General features: G+C 39.0%; 1 protein-coding gene across 1 annotated transcript in view; it reads left to right on the top strand.

The window, feature by feature from the left end:
- Nucleotides 1–4862: 4862 nt before the first annotated feature.
- LOC114054105 (UBX domain-containing protein 2B-like) overlaps nt 4863–17199 on the top strand; it is a 43609-nt gene continuing 31272 nt past the window's right edge. Inside the window, exons 1-2 of the mRNA XM_027877219.1 lie at nt 4863–5021; nt 13273–13379. Of these exons, the coding sequence (XP_027733020.1) occupies nt 4863–5021; nt 13273–13379 (266 nt within the window). The remainder of the gene's footprint in view (nt 5022–13272; nt 13380–17199) is intronic.

The raw sequence follows: 17199 nt of genomic DNA on the forward strand, positions 1-17199 counted from the left end.
CTGTATACATAGGCCCTTCACCCTATTCAGCATTTAATATCTTAACAAATTGTTTCTTTTAGAACATCTACCAGTTAGTTGCCCTCTATTCTAACTGATTACATCATTCAGCAATAGAACCAGAAGTACAGTTTAGACAGTAACAACATTGCAAAGAAAACAGCTTTGAAAAACTGAAAAACTCTCACTGATGTAATGACCAAACTAGACTCCTGAGGACTCATGAAGAATCATGTTACTCACCACCTAACAGAGGGGTGATAGAATCAAGGAGCACAATGAGACAAACATTTTTGCACATGGCAAATAAGTAGGGTTTTGTTTTTTTTTTTTTTTTTTTTTTTTTTTGCTTTACTGTGCTTATCTGCTACAAGAATTGCAGGAATTTTTTTTTTCTTTATTTGGGAGGTAGTTACAAAGGAGAGGGGAGCTAGCGATAGTGTTGTCAAAAAAAGGAAAGAAAGAAGATCATTGATGCATTTTTAAAATTCACAGAAAGAAACAGACAAGCAAAATAATTGAAAATAATGTGTTGAATTTGTTATATACTTTTTTTCAAAAGGCCAGCTGTACATAATAGAAATTTGCAGCTCCACATGTCATTCTATTTTTCTGTTCTACTTTGTATAAACATTTTTTTGGTGTTCTTTAAATTCAGAATCTTTTTTTAAGAAAAAATTTTAAAAGAGAGAATAAAAGACTATCTTGTTCCAGGGAACTGATATCTTTTCTCAGGCCAAAAATGTAGTGTTCTCAATGAATGAAAGTCTTTTTTGCTCTTTTGAATCATCAAGCATTTATTAAATACCTACTATGTGAATGAATGAATGAAAAAGAAGGCAAAGGAGTCTGAGAAGGAATGGTCACATAGGTAGGAAGGGAAGCAGGATGGATCTGTCATGGAATCCAAAGGAGGAAAGAGTATCCAGGAGGAGGAATGATTGACAGTATGAACATCTACAGAAAAGTAAAGTATCATGAGTACTTAGAAAACACCATGGGATTGAGCATTTAAGAGACTGTTGGTCATCTGAAATCAGCTTTAGTTGGGAAGGCAGATTACAAAGCAGCTGAGGAGTGGGACATAAAGAAGAAGCAACTAGTATAGATGACTTTTCCCAGGAATCTGGCTGTGAAAAGAAGAGATATAGAATGATAGCTTGAGGGGATGTCAAGTGGGAGATCTTGCCATATTTCTAGGGACACAAAAGAAGCATTATAGTGGGAACAAAAGATTGAAAATAGAGAAACAGAGACACAGAAAGACAGCTAATCACCTAAGGGGCAAGCTCCCGTAGGAGAAGGAAATGTTGGGGACCAAGGGCATCAGAAATGGGGTTATCCTTGGTAAGGAGTCTTCCCAGACAAGAGAGGAAGAGACAGTTAAGGGATGTTATAAGGTAAGAAGCAGGAAAGATGAGGAGGTTTACCATAGATACTTTCTCCAAAAGCAACAGTTGGGGCCAAAGTTGAGGGATATGGAAAGGGGTTGGCAAAAGGAGGTAAGGCAGGGGGCTTGAAGAGAGAGCTGAAGGTGTGGTGAGTGCAGATTGAGATAAAGGAAAGAAAAAAGAAAGAAGGAGAAAGGAAGGAAGGAAGGAAGAAAAGAAATTACCCCTCTTTATTATTATTATTAATTAATGTACCCCTCTTTCATTACTGGAGTTTATACATGTTGGTGGTTAAATTGATCACTGTTTCAGTTAAATCCCAATTCAAGTGAATCACATTAAATACATACAAAAGTCATATAGTCAATCCGAATCACAGGTGGCTAATTCTTGCTTTCTGATACAATAGACAAATAGTACAAGTACACAGAAAATGTTCTTTATTATCACATTCCTTTTATGTCTTTTTTAGGGTCTATTCTTCCTCCTCCTCTCCCGTAATTGTGAGTATTCCTCAAAGTTTTCTCTTCAGTATAATCCCTCATTTGGAGAACTTTATTTGCATCGATGAATTCAGTTACCATCTCAATACAGACAAATGCCATATTTAGATCTCTAGTCCTAATCTCCCACCTGAACTCTAGTCCATTTCCAACTATCTGCTGCTTATCTGTACCCTGGATTACTAGGGTTACCTCAAAGTCAACATGCCCAAGACCAAACTCATCATCGCACCGCATTCAACACTCCCCCTCAACCTCACAAAATTCCCTATTTCTGCTGATGGCCCAAATAGTCTCAGGCAATCTTGCTTAAAGTCTTAGAGCCACCTTTGAGTTTTCCTTCTTCCTCACTCCACATATCCATTAACTCATCAAAACCATTATCACAATCTCCATTAGCCTCAGTTCTTTCATATGTAAAGTGGGGATGGTAATGATAATAACTGGTACTGAAATTCCTTTCACTGATGAAAATCAGCAACTTTTTAATTTAGAGTTCAGGGAGTTTATTAGGCCACACAGAGAGGTTGAGTAATTTATCTAGAATCAACACAGCTAGTATGTATCAGAGGGAGACTTTGAACCAATTCTTTCTGACTCCAAAGCTGATTTTATGTACTATACCATGGAGTGCCTCTCTTATAAGGGTAACTAACATCTTAAAATTTTCAAAGGAAAAAATAAAAACAAAACAAAAAAGCTTTCAAAGCACTCTATATACAGTACATCTAAATACATTACTTCACTTAAGCCTCACAATAACCTTGTGAAGAAAGAACTAAAGGTATTATTATTCCCATTTTACAGATGAGGAAAATGAGAAAAGTTAAGTGTTTGTGTACAAAGTCACACTAGTATCAGAAGTAAGATTTGAACCTGTTTCTCTTGACTCCAAATCCAAAATTCTTTTCATGATACCATTTTGCTTCTCTAATAATGATAATACATATCTTACAGGGTTGTCGTGGGGGCACAAATGAGGTAGGCCCACTCTCTCAGTAATCTTATCAGCTTCCATGGATTTAACTACCATCTCCATGCAACTGACTCCCAGATTTATATTTAGTCCCAAGCTCTACTTTAAGCTTCAGTCTCAAATGAACAATTGCCTATTGGACATTTCAAACTATGTATGTTCATTCCTGTGAGCTCCTTGAGAGCAGGAACTTTTTTTTGGGGGGGGGGGGGAGGTTGCTTTTCTTTGTATGCCCTGGTGTTTAGGTACAGAGTCTGCACATAGTAGATACTTAATAAATGGTTAACTGACTGAATATGTGCAAAATTGAATTCATTACCTTTCTCCTTAAACCTTTACCTCATCCAAACTTCCCTATTTCCGTCAAAAGCACTGCCAGCTTTCCAGGCTCTCAGGCTCATAATCAACATCCTTTCACAAACTTTATGTTTCAGGCAAGCTGGACTACTTTTCATTCCCTTTGTCTTCTGTAAGTTCTTCTAACTCATCTAACTCATTGCAACTCTTCATGCCTGGAAGAGACTCCTCCCATGCTACCTCAACTTCATCTGTGTCAGTTGAAATCCTTCCCTTCCTTTAAGGTTTAGGTCAGGTGTCACCTCCTTCCTGAAGCCTTCTTGGATCCCTCAAGTTACATAAGTCTAGCCTGATAACTCCTTAAGGAAAATGGAGTGGCCAGTCTTATGGCTTTTCTACTGTTCCTCTTAACGCGTTATTCACAGTTTCTTTTGGAGAAAGATGCACCGGATTCCAAAGAGATCTATCTATGCTTCCCTGCAAACTATATTTAGACTACCCTTGTGGCATACATAATCTTCACGGTTATGTAAGCAATTTCTCTCTTCTCAAATCTCAGACTATTTCTGTACCACCACACTACATCTTACTGTTACTTCTGTATTTATTTTGTTCCCTCTACTCTTCTAATAAATGCTTGTTGATTAAAAGGGAAAAAAAATAATGTAAGCCCATTGAGAGTTGGGTTTCTTAGATTCTTTGTATTGATATCTCCAAAGCTTAGCACAGTGTTTGGCATATAATTACTCTGATTTTGGTGAAGACTAGGAGATATCAAAATGACTTCCCAATCAGGAAGATTAATCCAGGGGCTTAATCCATGGTCATGTGGTTTGCATTTTTGTCTGAGATCTTATATGGCAATATAATGTATCTAGGACTATCCCCGAAGAAATAATGTTTATGCGAGACAAAAATAATTGCTTTATTATTACCAGAAGCACACACAAGCTAGAAATTATCCCGAGGATTGGTCCCTGCTTCCAGTACATAAGGATGTGCCATGAAACTAGTTGAGGGGTTCTTTGTGTGTGTGTGTGTGTGTGTGTGTATGTATGTATGTATGTATGTATATGTGTGTGTATACCATTATATTTCAATGTAACTGGTTACTTCTGTAATAAAAATATTACTCTGAGAAGGGGTCCATAGGCTTTACCAGACTAGTAAAGGTTGACATCCAAAAAGGTTAAGAACCCCTGTTCCAGAAGGCGAAAGGAGATAAGCTCAAGAGTTTCGAGAGCCAGAAACACCAATTCTTGATCCGGTTAAATTCTCCACGTGCCCCACTCCTCGCCCCACTCGTCGCCCACAAGGCGCCCGCTTTCGGGGCACCAGCAGCCCAAGCAGGGCAGGAGTCCGCAGGGGGCGGGGCCAGGAGGCAGGTGGGGTGACGTAAGAGTTTGCTGGGTGTCCCCCCATACATTCTAGAAGGAGAAGCCCGAGAGTGTACTACGCTCCCCCCCACCCACCCACCCCGGAGACAAGTGGGGAAACCCACCCCAGGAGAGGGAGCTGTAGCTGAAGACTGCCACCCGTCCCAGCGCCTCCGGCGTGGGAGGGGAGCAGGTGCGTCCTCGCGCCTGGTGGCGGCGGTTGCCAGGGTAACACGCTCCCGGAAGTCCCCTGAGCCTCGGGGAAGGCGAGCCTGACCGGCGGCGGCACCTCTTGCAGTGGCTGCGGTCGCGGCGGAAGATGGCGGAGGGCGGGGCAGCTCGCCCGGGCGAGGACCGGGAAGAGGAGGCTGCGGCGGCCCCGGCCTCGGCCCCGCCGACCCCGGGTGGGCATCGCCAGGAGAAGAGGCCCTCGGGGTCGCGGGCTGGGCCCAGGCCTCCCACCGCCCGCGACTTGCAGGTAGGGAAGGAGAGGAACGCCTGGGGCAGCCTCGGCGGAGCCAGGCCCAGCTGGGGGGCGAGGGGGGGGTGCAGGGGGGGGCTCCGGCCCATCCTCCTCCCCTTCCCCCACGAGCTTCTGCCTTCTCCCCCTTGTGCACGGGGCGGGGGCTCGAGCTCGAGTCTTGCCCTGAAATCCACCCTCGAACCCACTCCCCAACCCCGCGAGCGCCTCCCCGCCCCGGCACTTTGCTCTCTTTACCCTTCTGCTTCCCCCAAGAAGAGGGCAGGGGCTCGGGGCAGTGGTGGGGTTCAAGGAGGGCTGAGCATCGTAGGACCAAGGGAGGGAGGACAGGCCAGGGCTCCCCTAGCTCCCCGAGCCTTCTCCATTGTCACCGCGGAAAGGCACCGTCGCCCTGTTCCTTGGGTCAGGATGCACGAGGGCCAGTGGCACCCTGTGGAAGTGAAAACTTTGGAAATTAGATCCCGGACCTTATTTTCTCATCTCTCCCACCAGATTGCTTTTCCCGTTCCTCCTCCTCCACTGCAGCCTATTTTATCTCCCTATGCAGTTGTTGAAACCGGATTAGCAGCAGTTCTTTTGCAATATTTTGTGGCTCTGATTTCACGGTCTCAGCAGTGTTATACAAATTTTATCCGGAAGAAAACCTTCACGTAAAAGATGTATACATAGAAGCATGGGTACTTTAAAAAATATATATATTGGTTTCTCTACATCCCTGGACTATTTTAAAGAGCTGAAATTTTAATAAATATTTTAGGAGCTTTCCTAGATAGCCTTTTGTTTCTTCCATTTTAATAAGCGATGATTATTGACCGTTTTTCCTTGAGAGGCTGTTGAGTGGTATCCTGGGTCAATCAGTAAACATTTATTAAGTGTCTGTTCAATGGCAGGTAGTGTACTAAGCGCTGGGATTACAAAAAGGCAAAAGGCACTCCTGCCCTCAAGGAACTCACAATGTAATAGGAGAGACAAACAAATATGCACAAACAAGCTATATACAAGAAAAATAGGAAATAATTAGAAGAAGGAAGGCATTAGAATTAAGAAGGTTTGGAAAAGGCTTCCTGTAGATGAGATTTTGGCTGGGGGAAGCCAGTAGGCAGAAAAGTAGTGGATGAAGTAAGTAACTTCAAGAGTAAGTAACTTCTGGTCAGGAATATCTGGGTTCAAAGCCGGCTATTGAAATTAATGAGCTCAGTGACAGTCTTTGAGCCTCTATAGATCCTTTTATCATGCTGATAAATTTAAAGAAATGAAGTGAAAGTGTAAGCATGAGCCTTGCAAACAGTTGAGAGAAACATGGTTGGGCTGGAAAACATCCTTAAAAGAGAGAAACAATTTGATACTATAACAACTTTAGAGTTGTTAAATACAAATGCCCGGCCCAGGAAAGCTCATAGTATAGTAAAATTCAATGCTTTTATCTGCTCTACTAGACAAATTTCAGCAAACACATGGTTATGTTTTCCATCCTTGAAAATCTATCTCAGGAAAGAACATTCAGTCTAGATCAGTAATACATTTTAGAAATAACTGCAGTTCCTAAGCGAAAAAATTCTTCAGTCAATTCATAATATCATTAATATATGTATGTGCATATATATACATATATTCTTTTCAATTCATCCATCCTTTTTCATCCCATGCAATTCTAGTTACATCCTCCCATAAACCTGCTTTAGAATGTCTATCCAACTCACTGAAGACCCACAGTTATTGTTCACTCTATGATTGCCACACTTACTTTGCAAATAATACATTTCATACATTCCCTGGATGATCTCTTTTACACCATTCCTTGTGTAATTCTACATTCTTTTTCTTAATTAAAAATGTTTTATTGATGCATTTAATTTTTTTACACCACAATTACTCCTCAGTAACTCTTACCCCTTCCTCAATCATACCCTTCCTTTTATTAAAAAATTAAGCAAAACTGATTTAGCAACCAGGCCTCATACCATAAAGAGAATGTACCATTCTGGACCTATAGTCCACCAACTCCAAGAGGATATTCCAACATCATTTCTCAGTAAATAATGTTAGTCACTGTATTTGTTCTGAATTATATTGTCTTCATTTACATTATGATCATTCCTTTTACATTATATTCTCCTTACATTATAATCATTTCTTTGCTCCATATCAGTTCTTACAAGTTTTCCCAGGTTTCTCTGAATTCCTTATATTTATCATTCCTCAGAGCTTAGTACTCAATAATACTCAAATACTACAATGTATCCAGGTGTTCTTCCCATTGCCCTTTGGGTCACTCAAAATTTTGATTCTTTGAAACTTATGATGTTCCATTACTTATAGCTGTATAGCATAATATCCAACTAGAGTCCAGATACTAGTTACTTGACTCTAGTCTACTAGAAAATATTCTTGTTAAAAAATTTGTTTTTGTATCGAGAAACAGCTTTTCACTAAAAATACTGTATAATTTCCCAGTGGCATTCTAGTCCTCTTTTATTCTTCCATTATATGGAAGATCGATTAGAGTAGGGAGACACTTGAGTCAGAGAGATATACAGAAGAAGACATTGCAGTGAGGTCCTGAACTAAGGTGGTGGCTGTGTGAATGGCAAGAGAGATAGATGGAAGCTATTTTTTGGGGACAGAAGAGCAAGATTTGTCAGCTGGTTGGATATAGTGGGTGAAAAGGAGAGAGAGAAGTCAAGATTATGAACTTTGGAGATCAGAAGGATGGTAGTACCTTTTCTGAAAATAGAGACATTTGGTAGAAATAGGGGTTGAGGGGTGAGAGAAGATAATAAGTTCTGGTCTTTTTATGGAGTTTGAGACATCTTTGGGACTTCTGGTTTGAAATGTCCAGCAGGCAGTTGGTTATATTGGATATATTGATCTTTGAGTCATCTACATAGGGATGTTAATTGAACTCTTGGGAGCTGATGAGGGTCGCTAATGGAGAGTTTAAAAAAAGAGTGAAAAGAAAAGAAGAGTGGACTAGGGATAATACATGTAAAATGAATCAGTTCGGGGAAGCTAGGTGGTGCAGTGGATAGAGCACCAGCACTGAAGTCAGGAGGACCTGAGTTCAAATCCAGCTTCAAACCAAACACTTGACACTTACTAGCTGCGTGATCCTGGGCAAGTCACTTAACCCCAATTGCCTAAAAATAAAAATTTTAAAAAATTGAATCAGTGAGACACAGATGATAGGCCAACAAAGGATACAGAGAAGGGGCTAGTCGGATTGGTAGGAGAGCCAAGAGAGAGCACTATCATGAAAACCTAGAAAAGAGAGCGTATCCAGGAGAAGGTGGTCATCAATGTCAAACCTTGCAGAGAAATCCGAGAAGGGTGAAGACTGAGAAAAGACCATAGAATGTGAGACTAAAGAGATGGTTGTTAACTTTGGAGAAAATAGTTTTAGTTGAGTGATGAGATCATAAGCCAAATTGCAATAAGTTGAGAAATAAGTTAGAGGAGAGGAAATAGAGACTTATTTAAATAACATATTATTAAATTCTTGTTGCATGATTGTTAAGGTATCAGTTTCATTTTTTTTTTGTAAAGATGTGTAGTAAAGGGAAACCTACCGCTTCCCAAAGCACAACATTCCACTTTTAGGTATCTCTAGTTATTAGAAATCATGCCCTTAATATTGAATCTAAATTTGCCTGCTTGTAATTTCTACCTATTATTCCTACTTTTACCCTCTGGGCCAAAACAAGTTAAGTCTAATCCTTCTTCCTGGGGACAACCATTCATATTGAAGAAGGCTGTCACATCCCTCAAATCTTTTCTTCTTGTAGCTAAATTTCCTCTGTTCCAGTCATCTTATGGTGCAATTCTCTGACTATTTACCAGCCTTTTTACCTCTTAAACATTCTCCAACTGATCCATTTCCTAATTAAAATGTGATTCCCAAGACTGAATATAATACTCCAGATGTGTTCTGACCAGGAAAGAGTGCCAGCAGCATTCATTTGGTAGAGGACATCCTTCACATGGCTACTCAAACAATTTTCCTAATGCTCTAAACTGTAAAACCTTACAATGCAATATGATTCCATTATTCTATAAACATAGTTATGTTGCTCAACTTATTTTTATTTTTGTAACTTGACATTTTGCAATTATATCTCAAATGTATTATGGGAACTTGCTATTTAAAGAATCTTTCTGGTAAATATTTTTCAATGAAAGAAATTTTATTCAATATACTGTTCACTCCCTAATTTATTTTCTGAGTTCCAATTTTGGGGGTATTGTGTTTTGTTAAAGCAGGACACAGCAATGGAATGAAATTTTGCAATTTACCAAGTCTACATCATACTTAATTGCTATAGCCTAGTTAAAAAATTCTCTTTTAAGACTGTGTTTTGCATAAATTATGACTTCATCACTTTTAAATTACCATTATGTTCTTATGACATAAGATGAAAGTGATTTATTCCAGGAATCTGATTCACTGTGGGAAACTACAATAAAGTAACTCTGACTCTGAATTCAAGTGCTTCCTTAAGTGTTTAGTACAGTTTTAGTAATAGTGGACTAGCCTACTAGATTGCCTTCCACCTTCCAACACTGCAGAGGTAAGGGGGTGGGGGCGGGAATTGGGGATCAAGATTTTCTTCCTGATTTAATGTTCTGTTGAATAGATTTTTGGGTTAGAGAGTTGGGATGCTCAGGAAGAGAGGCTTCCATAGCCTTAGAAGCTTTGAACCATGCTGTGATATGCATATATGTATATATAAGTATGTGTTTGTATACATATGTATCATTTGTTGTTGTTATCATTTTACTTGTGTCTGACTGTTTGTGACCCCATTTGGAATTTTCTTGGCCAAGATACTGGAGTGGTTTGCCATTTCCTCTACCAGCTCACTTTACAGATGAGGAAACTGGGGCAAACAGGGTTAAGTGAGTTGTCCAGAATCATACAGCTAGGAAGTGTCTGAGTCCAGATTTGAACTTGGGAAGATGCGTTTTCCTGACTCCAGGCCCAGCACTCTATCCTCTTGCTAAGGACAATCCCTCTACGTATATGTTTAAATCCATCCCCTCCCAAACTCTCCAGCAAGCTACATCCTCAATCGTCGCCACCCCCCTTCCCAAATATTCAACCTATCCTTATCGACTCATTTCTTTCCTATTGCCTTCAAACATTCTCAAGTCTCCCGATCCTTAAAAAACCTTTACTAGATCCCTCCATCTCCTAAAACTATGTCTCTTCCACCTTTTTCAGGTAAACTACTTTAAAAAGTTGCCTGTGTTTGCTACCTCTACTTCCTCTCCTGTCATTCACTCCTCTGCAATCTGGCTTTCAACTGAAATGATTCCCTTCAAATGAGCAGAGATCTCTTACTTATCTAATCTGATAGTCTTTTCTTAGTCCTGATCCTTCTCGACCTACCTGTCAAATTTGGCCATTTTCTCCTGCTTGTTTTTCCTCTCTGGGTTTTCGTGACACTATTCTCTCCTAGTTTGCCTCCCTTTCTAACTGCTCCTTCTTAGTTTCCTTTGTTGCCTTATTGTCCACACCACACCTCCTAATTGTGGATGTTCTTTGAGGTTCTCTCTTGGGCCTTCTCTCTCTGTTCTCAGAAATGGCATAAGATTCTGTGAGTTTAAATATCATCTTTATGCAGATGATTCTCATCCATATACCCAGCCCTAGTCTCTCCTCTTAAGCTTCAGTCCCATATTTTTGTTGTCATTGAGTCGTTTCAGTCATTTGGGGTTTCTCCTTGGCAAAGATTCTTGGAGTTGTTTGACATTTACTTCTCTAACTCATTTTACAAATGAGGAAACAGAGACAAATAGGGTTAAGTGACTTGCCCAGGGTCACACAACTAGCAAATGTCTGAGGCTGAATTTGCATTCAGGTCCTCCTGACTATGTGGTGAACACTCTATCTACTGCACCAGCTAACTGCCAATATTACCATTTCCTGTTGGACATTTAAAATTGGATATGCTAGAGACTCTCAAACTCATTTAAAACTGAGTTCATCCTCTTTCCCCCCAAAACTCTCTTACAAACTTCCTAATTTGTCAAAGGCACTACTATCTTTCCATAAATCAGATTGAATATCTCAGCATTTTCTTCAACTCTTCCCTCTCTCTTACCCATTTGGAATCTTTCTTGCTAACTAACCAGCTGTGTGAATTTGGGCAAGTCACCTCACTGGGCCTCAGTTTCTTCCCCTGTTAAGTAAGGAAGTTTGAGTAGATGATCTCTAAGGCTTCTCCCAGTACCAGAGTTCTATTTTCAATTTCTTTTTTGTATTTGTGTGTAAATATAATATATGTATATATAAATACACTTTAATTTATATATAAATACTTATTGTATGTATGTATATATATACATGTATATACACATATACCGAAACATATAAAACCTTTTTGAATTTCAATTTCAAAAACAAATTTATCTATACTTCCATTTGTAAATATTTGGATCTATTCACTCCACAAATATTTGTTAAGCAGTGACTTTGTGTACATACTCTGCCAGATTCTAGGGCTGCAATGATTAAAAAAAATGACATAGTACCTCCGTGCAAAGAGTTTATTTTATGCTTGGTTGGAATGTACATAGATAAGTATTTCACACGGTGTAGGGAATGGTAGGGGCAAAGGAGAGATAGAGACGAGGTGCTCTAGAAAAATTTGAAGAGGTAAGGAACGCTTTTACCTGGGAGAATAAGGAAAGGCTTATGGAGGTGGTAGCACCAAAGCTCAAGGGAGAAATATTTTGAAAGGTATGAGGGAGTGCATTCATGAGTGCATGAAGTAGGAGATGGTATGTCAGGTTGGCGAACAGTTAGTAGTCTAGTCCAAATAGAACAGAATAGAACACTTTTTTCCTTTACTAGCATAGTAGCCTGTGTGGTCTCTCTGTCTCAAGTCTCTGTCCCCACTTCAGTTCATCTTTCATATAGCACAGGACTGACCATGGCACTTTTTTACTTAATAAACTCAAATGGCCCCCTTAGGATGAAATGTAAACTCCTCAGTTTGGTTTTAAAGCCTTTTGTGACCCAGTCCCAACCCACATTTGTAGTTGTCTTATACATATTACTCCCCTTCCCATCCTGTACTATCCAGCCAAACTGGCCTATTGTTTCACAGGATACTCCATTTCCCACCTCCATGCCTTTGCCCTAGCTATCCTCCATTTTTAGAATTCACTTTATCCTTATCTCTGACTTTTTAAGAGTCCTTACAAGTTTCCTTCCAGGCTCAGCTCAAGCATCCTCAAATTATCTCATATTTATTTTGTATATATTTATAGGTACATATTGGTTCCTCCAGTAGAATGTGAGCTCCTTGAGGACAGGTATAGTTTTATTTTTTGCTCTTTATCCTCAGTGCCTGGCTCATGATAAATGCTTAATAAATGCTAGTTGACTGATTGAGGTAGAATAAGATGAAATAGGACTAGTAAGTTAAGTGATAGCTAGATTGGGGAGGTTTTTAAATGTCTGCTGGGCTAAGAGGTTTCTGTTTTATCCTGTTATCGCAGAGGAGCTTTGGAAGATTTTTTTGAGCATAGCAGTACATTGTCAGATTTATACCATAGGAAGTTTCTTATTTTGGCAGCTTTGTAAAAGAAAGGGGAGAAATTCAAGGAAGAGAGATCAGTTAGGAGGCTGCTGCAGCATTTTAGGCATAAAGTGGTTGTCTGAACTAGGCTGTGCTTTTGTGGTGAGATGGTTTTATGTCATTTATAACTACATGTGTTGTTATTAAATTCTTAATTATTTTCTTAAACTTAAATATGAGTGATATAGTATGATAACTAAATAAAGTATAAGGAATTTGAACAGTTTAGTGTTATCTATACTTCAATAATTTAATAGCTTAGTTAAATAATTTTATGAAATTTAAGAAAAAAATAAAAATCTAGAAAAAAATTTACAAAGGCATTCAAGAGAATAAAAAGTTCTTTAATTAAAAGCAATATCATTCTCACTTTTAGTGTTTGGAAACATTAAACAGAAAAGTGAATATAATAAAATTTTTATAATTTTTCTCTCATAGTGTATTCCTAAATTAACCCATTTGGTAATAATTCTATTTATATATTAAAGAAAAAGGTCCCTCTCCTCCCTTATAAGTAGAGTCAAATGTTCCTGTTCTGATTGAAAAGGAACCTTTACCATTTCCTTAGTAATACATATTTTGTGTGTGTGTGTTTGGCTTTTTACTTGACCAGAAAAGTTTATTTCTAGTGTTACATATTTTTACAAGCCTTTTCTATCTTGTAGTTGGCCTTAGCAGAATTATATGAAGATGAAGTTAAGTGCAGATCATCATTTCAATCTGACAAACCCAAAGCTAAAATATTTAAAAGCCCAAGAACACCACCTCAAAGGTAAGTGTTAAATTCTGTTATATTGTATTATTAATCTTGAGTTTATAATACGTTTAGAGATTTAGACTAGAAAAAATAACTTCAAGTCATTTTTCATGAAATTATGATAAACATGAGTCATCCTAGTACCTTAAATTTTTACGTATATTTTAACATTATTTCCAGTAGGCAACATATTGCTGCATTGTTTTTTTGTCCATTCAGTAATCCCTTTCAGTCAGTCATTCAACATTTATTGAGCATCTTCTGTGTGAAAACCTGACTCCTTTGTCTTCCTTCTTATTCCAGATGCCATTCTTGGTCTGGGATTGTCCTCCCTCATTATTCTGATTTTGTTTTCTTTCACTTGATATCTATAGCTCAAATTAACTTATTCTACTTAAGTTTAATTCAGTAGTTAACCAAAAATATTACCGTTGTTTCTAATTCCCCTGTGGTAATTTAATTGAGAGAACCATTTCTTTACACATTTGCAAAGTGTACCTGTCAATTAAAGTACTTATTACCCAAACTGCATGAACAATCAAGTGCCACAAGGAGATAGATAGTCCCCAAAGGCTCAGGAATAGCAGTTTCCCCAGTCTCCTGTCCCTGCTTCCAGACTGGTCTTTGCAGCGTTAATCAAGGTTGTAATTCTGTGGAGAAGGGACCTATCATCCCCAACAACAACCACCAATGACTGACTACCCCTGACAAGGCAGACAAACCAGGCTAGCAGAAGCAGCAAAGTACCCTAGGGCAGAAACGGGAGGTACCAAGTGCCAGGTGAATCAAACCACCTGGACTCCTACATCCTCTCAGAATGTGATGAAGATAACCTAGGATCCCAAGCCCAAGAGCCTCATAAATATCAATGCTCATCTTGAGACCACCAGCCCTTCTTCCCACTTGACCTTTGCAGATGTGATTAGAGGGAGCCATTCTCTTGGGAAAAGGTCTCAACATCTCTCCTAGCACCAGCATGTTTCTAGTCAACTGCCACAAACAAGTAAGTAAGCCCAAGATCCCTGAAGTCATCTCTACTTCTAGCCTAACCCGTGCATACTGTGAGTTCTCTCAATTTGCAATCTAACCTTTATTGTAAGTATTTTGTGGAAATTTTCTTATCTTATTTCCTGAAATACCTTCTTTTCATTGCAGCATGGTGCTATGGAGTGAATGTTAGTTTTGGAATAAGGAGGGGCCTGGTCTCAAGCCACTTAACCTCTCTGAGCCTTAGGTTCTTAATCTCTACAGTGAGGATAATATCTGGAGTATCTTCCTCTTTCAAAGGGTTATTGTAATGAGAGATCATATGAAAATACATAGGTCCTAGAGGAGAGATCCTGCACTTCTGGTAAGGTGCTGAGGAAAGGCTGTCCCAACTAGACTTGAGTTTGGCTTGGTCCTAGTCCTGGTCTTATGAATTGTAAATAGGTCATCCAGCCTCACAAAGATGCAGACAATAGAACAAGGTGGCTGTGAGCCAGTGAGCACTCACACTGTGCTTGAGACCCACCCTCTTCACCTACACTCCAGAATTTTATCTCTTCATTTTTGTCCTATTTGTGAACAAGAATAAAGTAATTTGGAGCAAGGTATCTTACCTTTCAGAGAAGCTCTGAAAATATTATCCCACCATAATTTCAGAAGCTATATGAGCTGTTCTGTTACCTTTTCAGTGCTGAAGAAGAGGCAGAGCTATAATAACTGTAGAAATAGCTTTTATTTTCAATGCTGCTCCTTCAAGGTCATCAGTTCCTTCATGGAAGTTGTGGCCCCTGAAGCAGAAAAAGACTATTTATATGTTGCTCATGTAACCAATCCAGATCCCTGAGCAAATGAGAAGAGAGGTCTCTCCTTAAATCTCAGAGCAAAATAGTTCCATCTTTTACCTATCTAGGACTGTCTGCTAGAATAGTAAGAGAAGCATGATTGAATTAGGAGTAAAATTAGGCAGCAGTGAGTGAGGAAAAATCTTGTCTTTATTCCCTTTAAATATGGGTTAAATTTAACACTAGGAACTGTGGAAGTAAGTAGAACTCCAAAGCTAGAAGAGAACCTTATTTGGGCATCAGCCTAGATAGCCTTGGTCAACCTTGGTCATAGGGACAGGAATACCCAAGTACTTGACCCCAGATGGGTTTTCCAGGAGAACTTGAGTAAGAATGGTTAGATGGTAGTTATAGTCCCCTGCCCAGGCCACTTACATGGGACTGTCAAGTTTGTCAAGTTCTAAGAATGGAGAATATATAAGAAGAGTTAGAAAAATAAACCCATTAACTCTGTATGAGTTGGAAATAAATGCGTAAATGAAGCCTCTAATCACTGGAGTCCTGTACTCAATTCTCAGTGTCACACCTTTGAACTGTAAGAGGGTAAAGAGAGCCTAGTCTGTCACACTCTGGCTCTAAACTGTGAAAAGGCAGCTCAGGAAACTACCTTTCATTTTTCTGACCCATTAGAATTCCTCTCTGGCTGCCACATAGACACAGAGTTGTTCCTTCTACCTTTAAATTGACTGTGGATCCCTTATTTTAGTTACATGATTCCTTGGTTATAGCATAGATGAGCTCATAGAAGGTCTATGGACGCTTCTTTGACTATCTGTGGCCTTCTTTGCCTTGTCAGTGGTAGTTAGTCATTGGTGGTTGTTGGGGATGATAGGTCCCTTCTCCACAAAGTTACAGCCTTGATTAACACTGCAAGGACCAGTCTGGAAGCAGGGACAAGATACTGGGAAAACTTCTGTTCCTGAGCCTTTGGGGACTATCCATCTCTTTGTGGCATTTAATTGTTCATGTAGTATGGGTAATAAGTGCTTTAATTGACAGGTACACTTTGCAAATGTGGAAAGAAATGGTTCTCTCAATTAAATTATCACAGGGGAATTAAAAACAACAGTAATATTTTCTGGTTAACTACTGAATTAAACTTAAGTAGAATAAGTTAATTTGAACTATACATATCAAGTAAAAGAAAACAAAATCAGAATAATGAGGGAGGACAATCCCACCATGCCAGTGGACAGTCGAATTACAGAGAAGATCATCTCTTGACTGGAGGGATCAGAGAAGACTTCTTGGAGGAAATGACATTTAATCTAAGTTTTAAATAGTGAGAGAATATTCCAAAGAACAGAACAGCATGCGCAAAAGGATGGAAGTCAGAAAGTGTGGGTGTCAGGATGAGTAACCATCCATTTTGGTTGGAGCATAGAATTCATTATACAGAATATGGTTTTGTACAAATGAAAATTATTTCACATAATAGAGCAAATAACAAAATGAACATGTTTGAGAAAAAAGTTGGGACTACTTTGGGAATCCATTGGAAGAGAAGGCTCAGGAGTTATGCAAATTCTTCTGCTCCATGACGAATCTGAAGAAGTTCCGGGGAATTGCTTTTGGTACCCTAAAAGCCGGGCCTAAAATAAGCCTATCCAATGGAAATTATCTTGATTTCTGTAGTCTTCCAATAGGAGAAATATAATAAAGATGCCATTTGAATGTAAGATACAGTAAGTCCTGAATAGTTCAAGTAATTTTTAACTTTTACATTCTCTACTTTTTGAAGAACGACACAAATGACCAAAAAAAGATAGTATCATGGATTCAGTTAAAAATAACAACTTCCAAACTATAGCATAGAGTCAGTATACATTCAGCTTAGTCTGTTATTCCTTTCATGTTGCAATGGGAATTGATTTTTTAGAATATAGTTGCCATGCCCAAGCCTTTGGTTTTATTTAACTCCATCTTTGACCTCTGATGACATTAGGGTTCTGAGGGGCTTCTCATATCATCTCCCTCTATTAGAGTGTAAACACTTTAAAAGAAAA

The sequence above is a fragment of the Vombatus ursinus genome, unplaced genomic scaffold (genome assembly GCF_900497805.2).
Source record: "Vombatus ursinus unplaced genomic scaffold, bare-nosed wombat genome assembly UNPS02014812.1, whole genome shotgun sequence".
NCBI classification, from domain to species: domain Eukaryota; kingdom Metazoa; phylum Chordata; class Mammalia; order Diprotodontia; family Vombatidae; genus Vombatus; species Vombatus ursinus.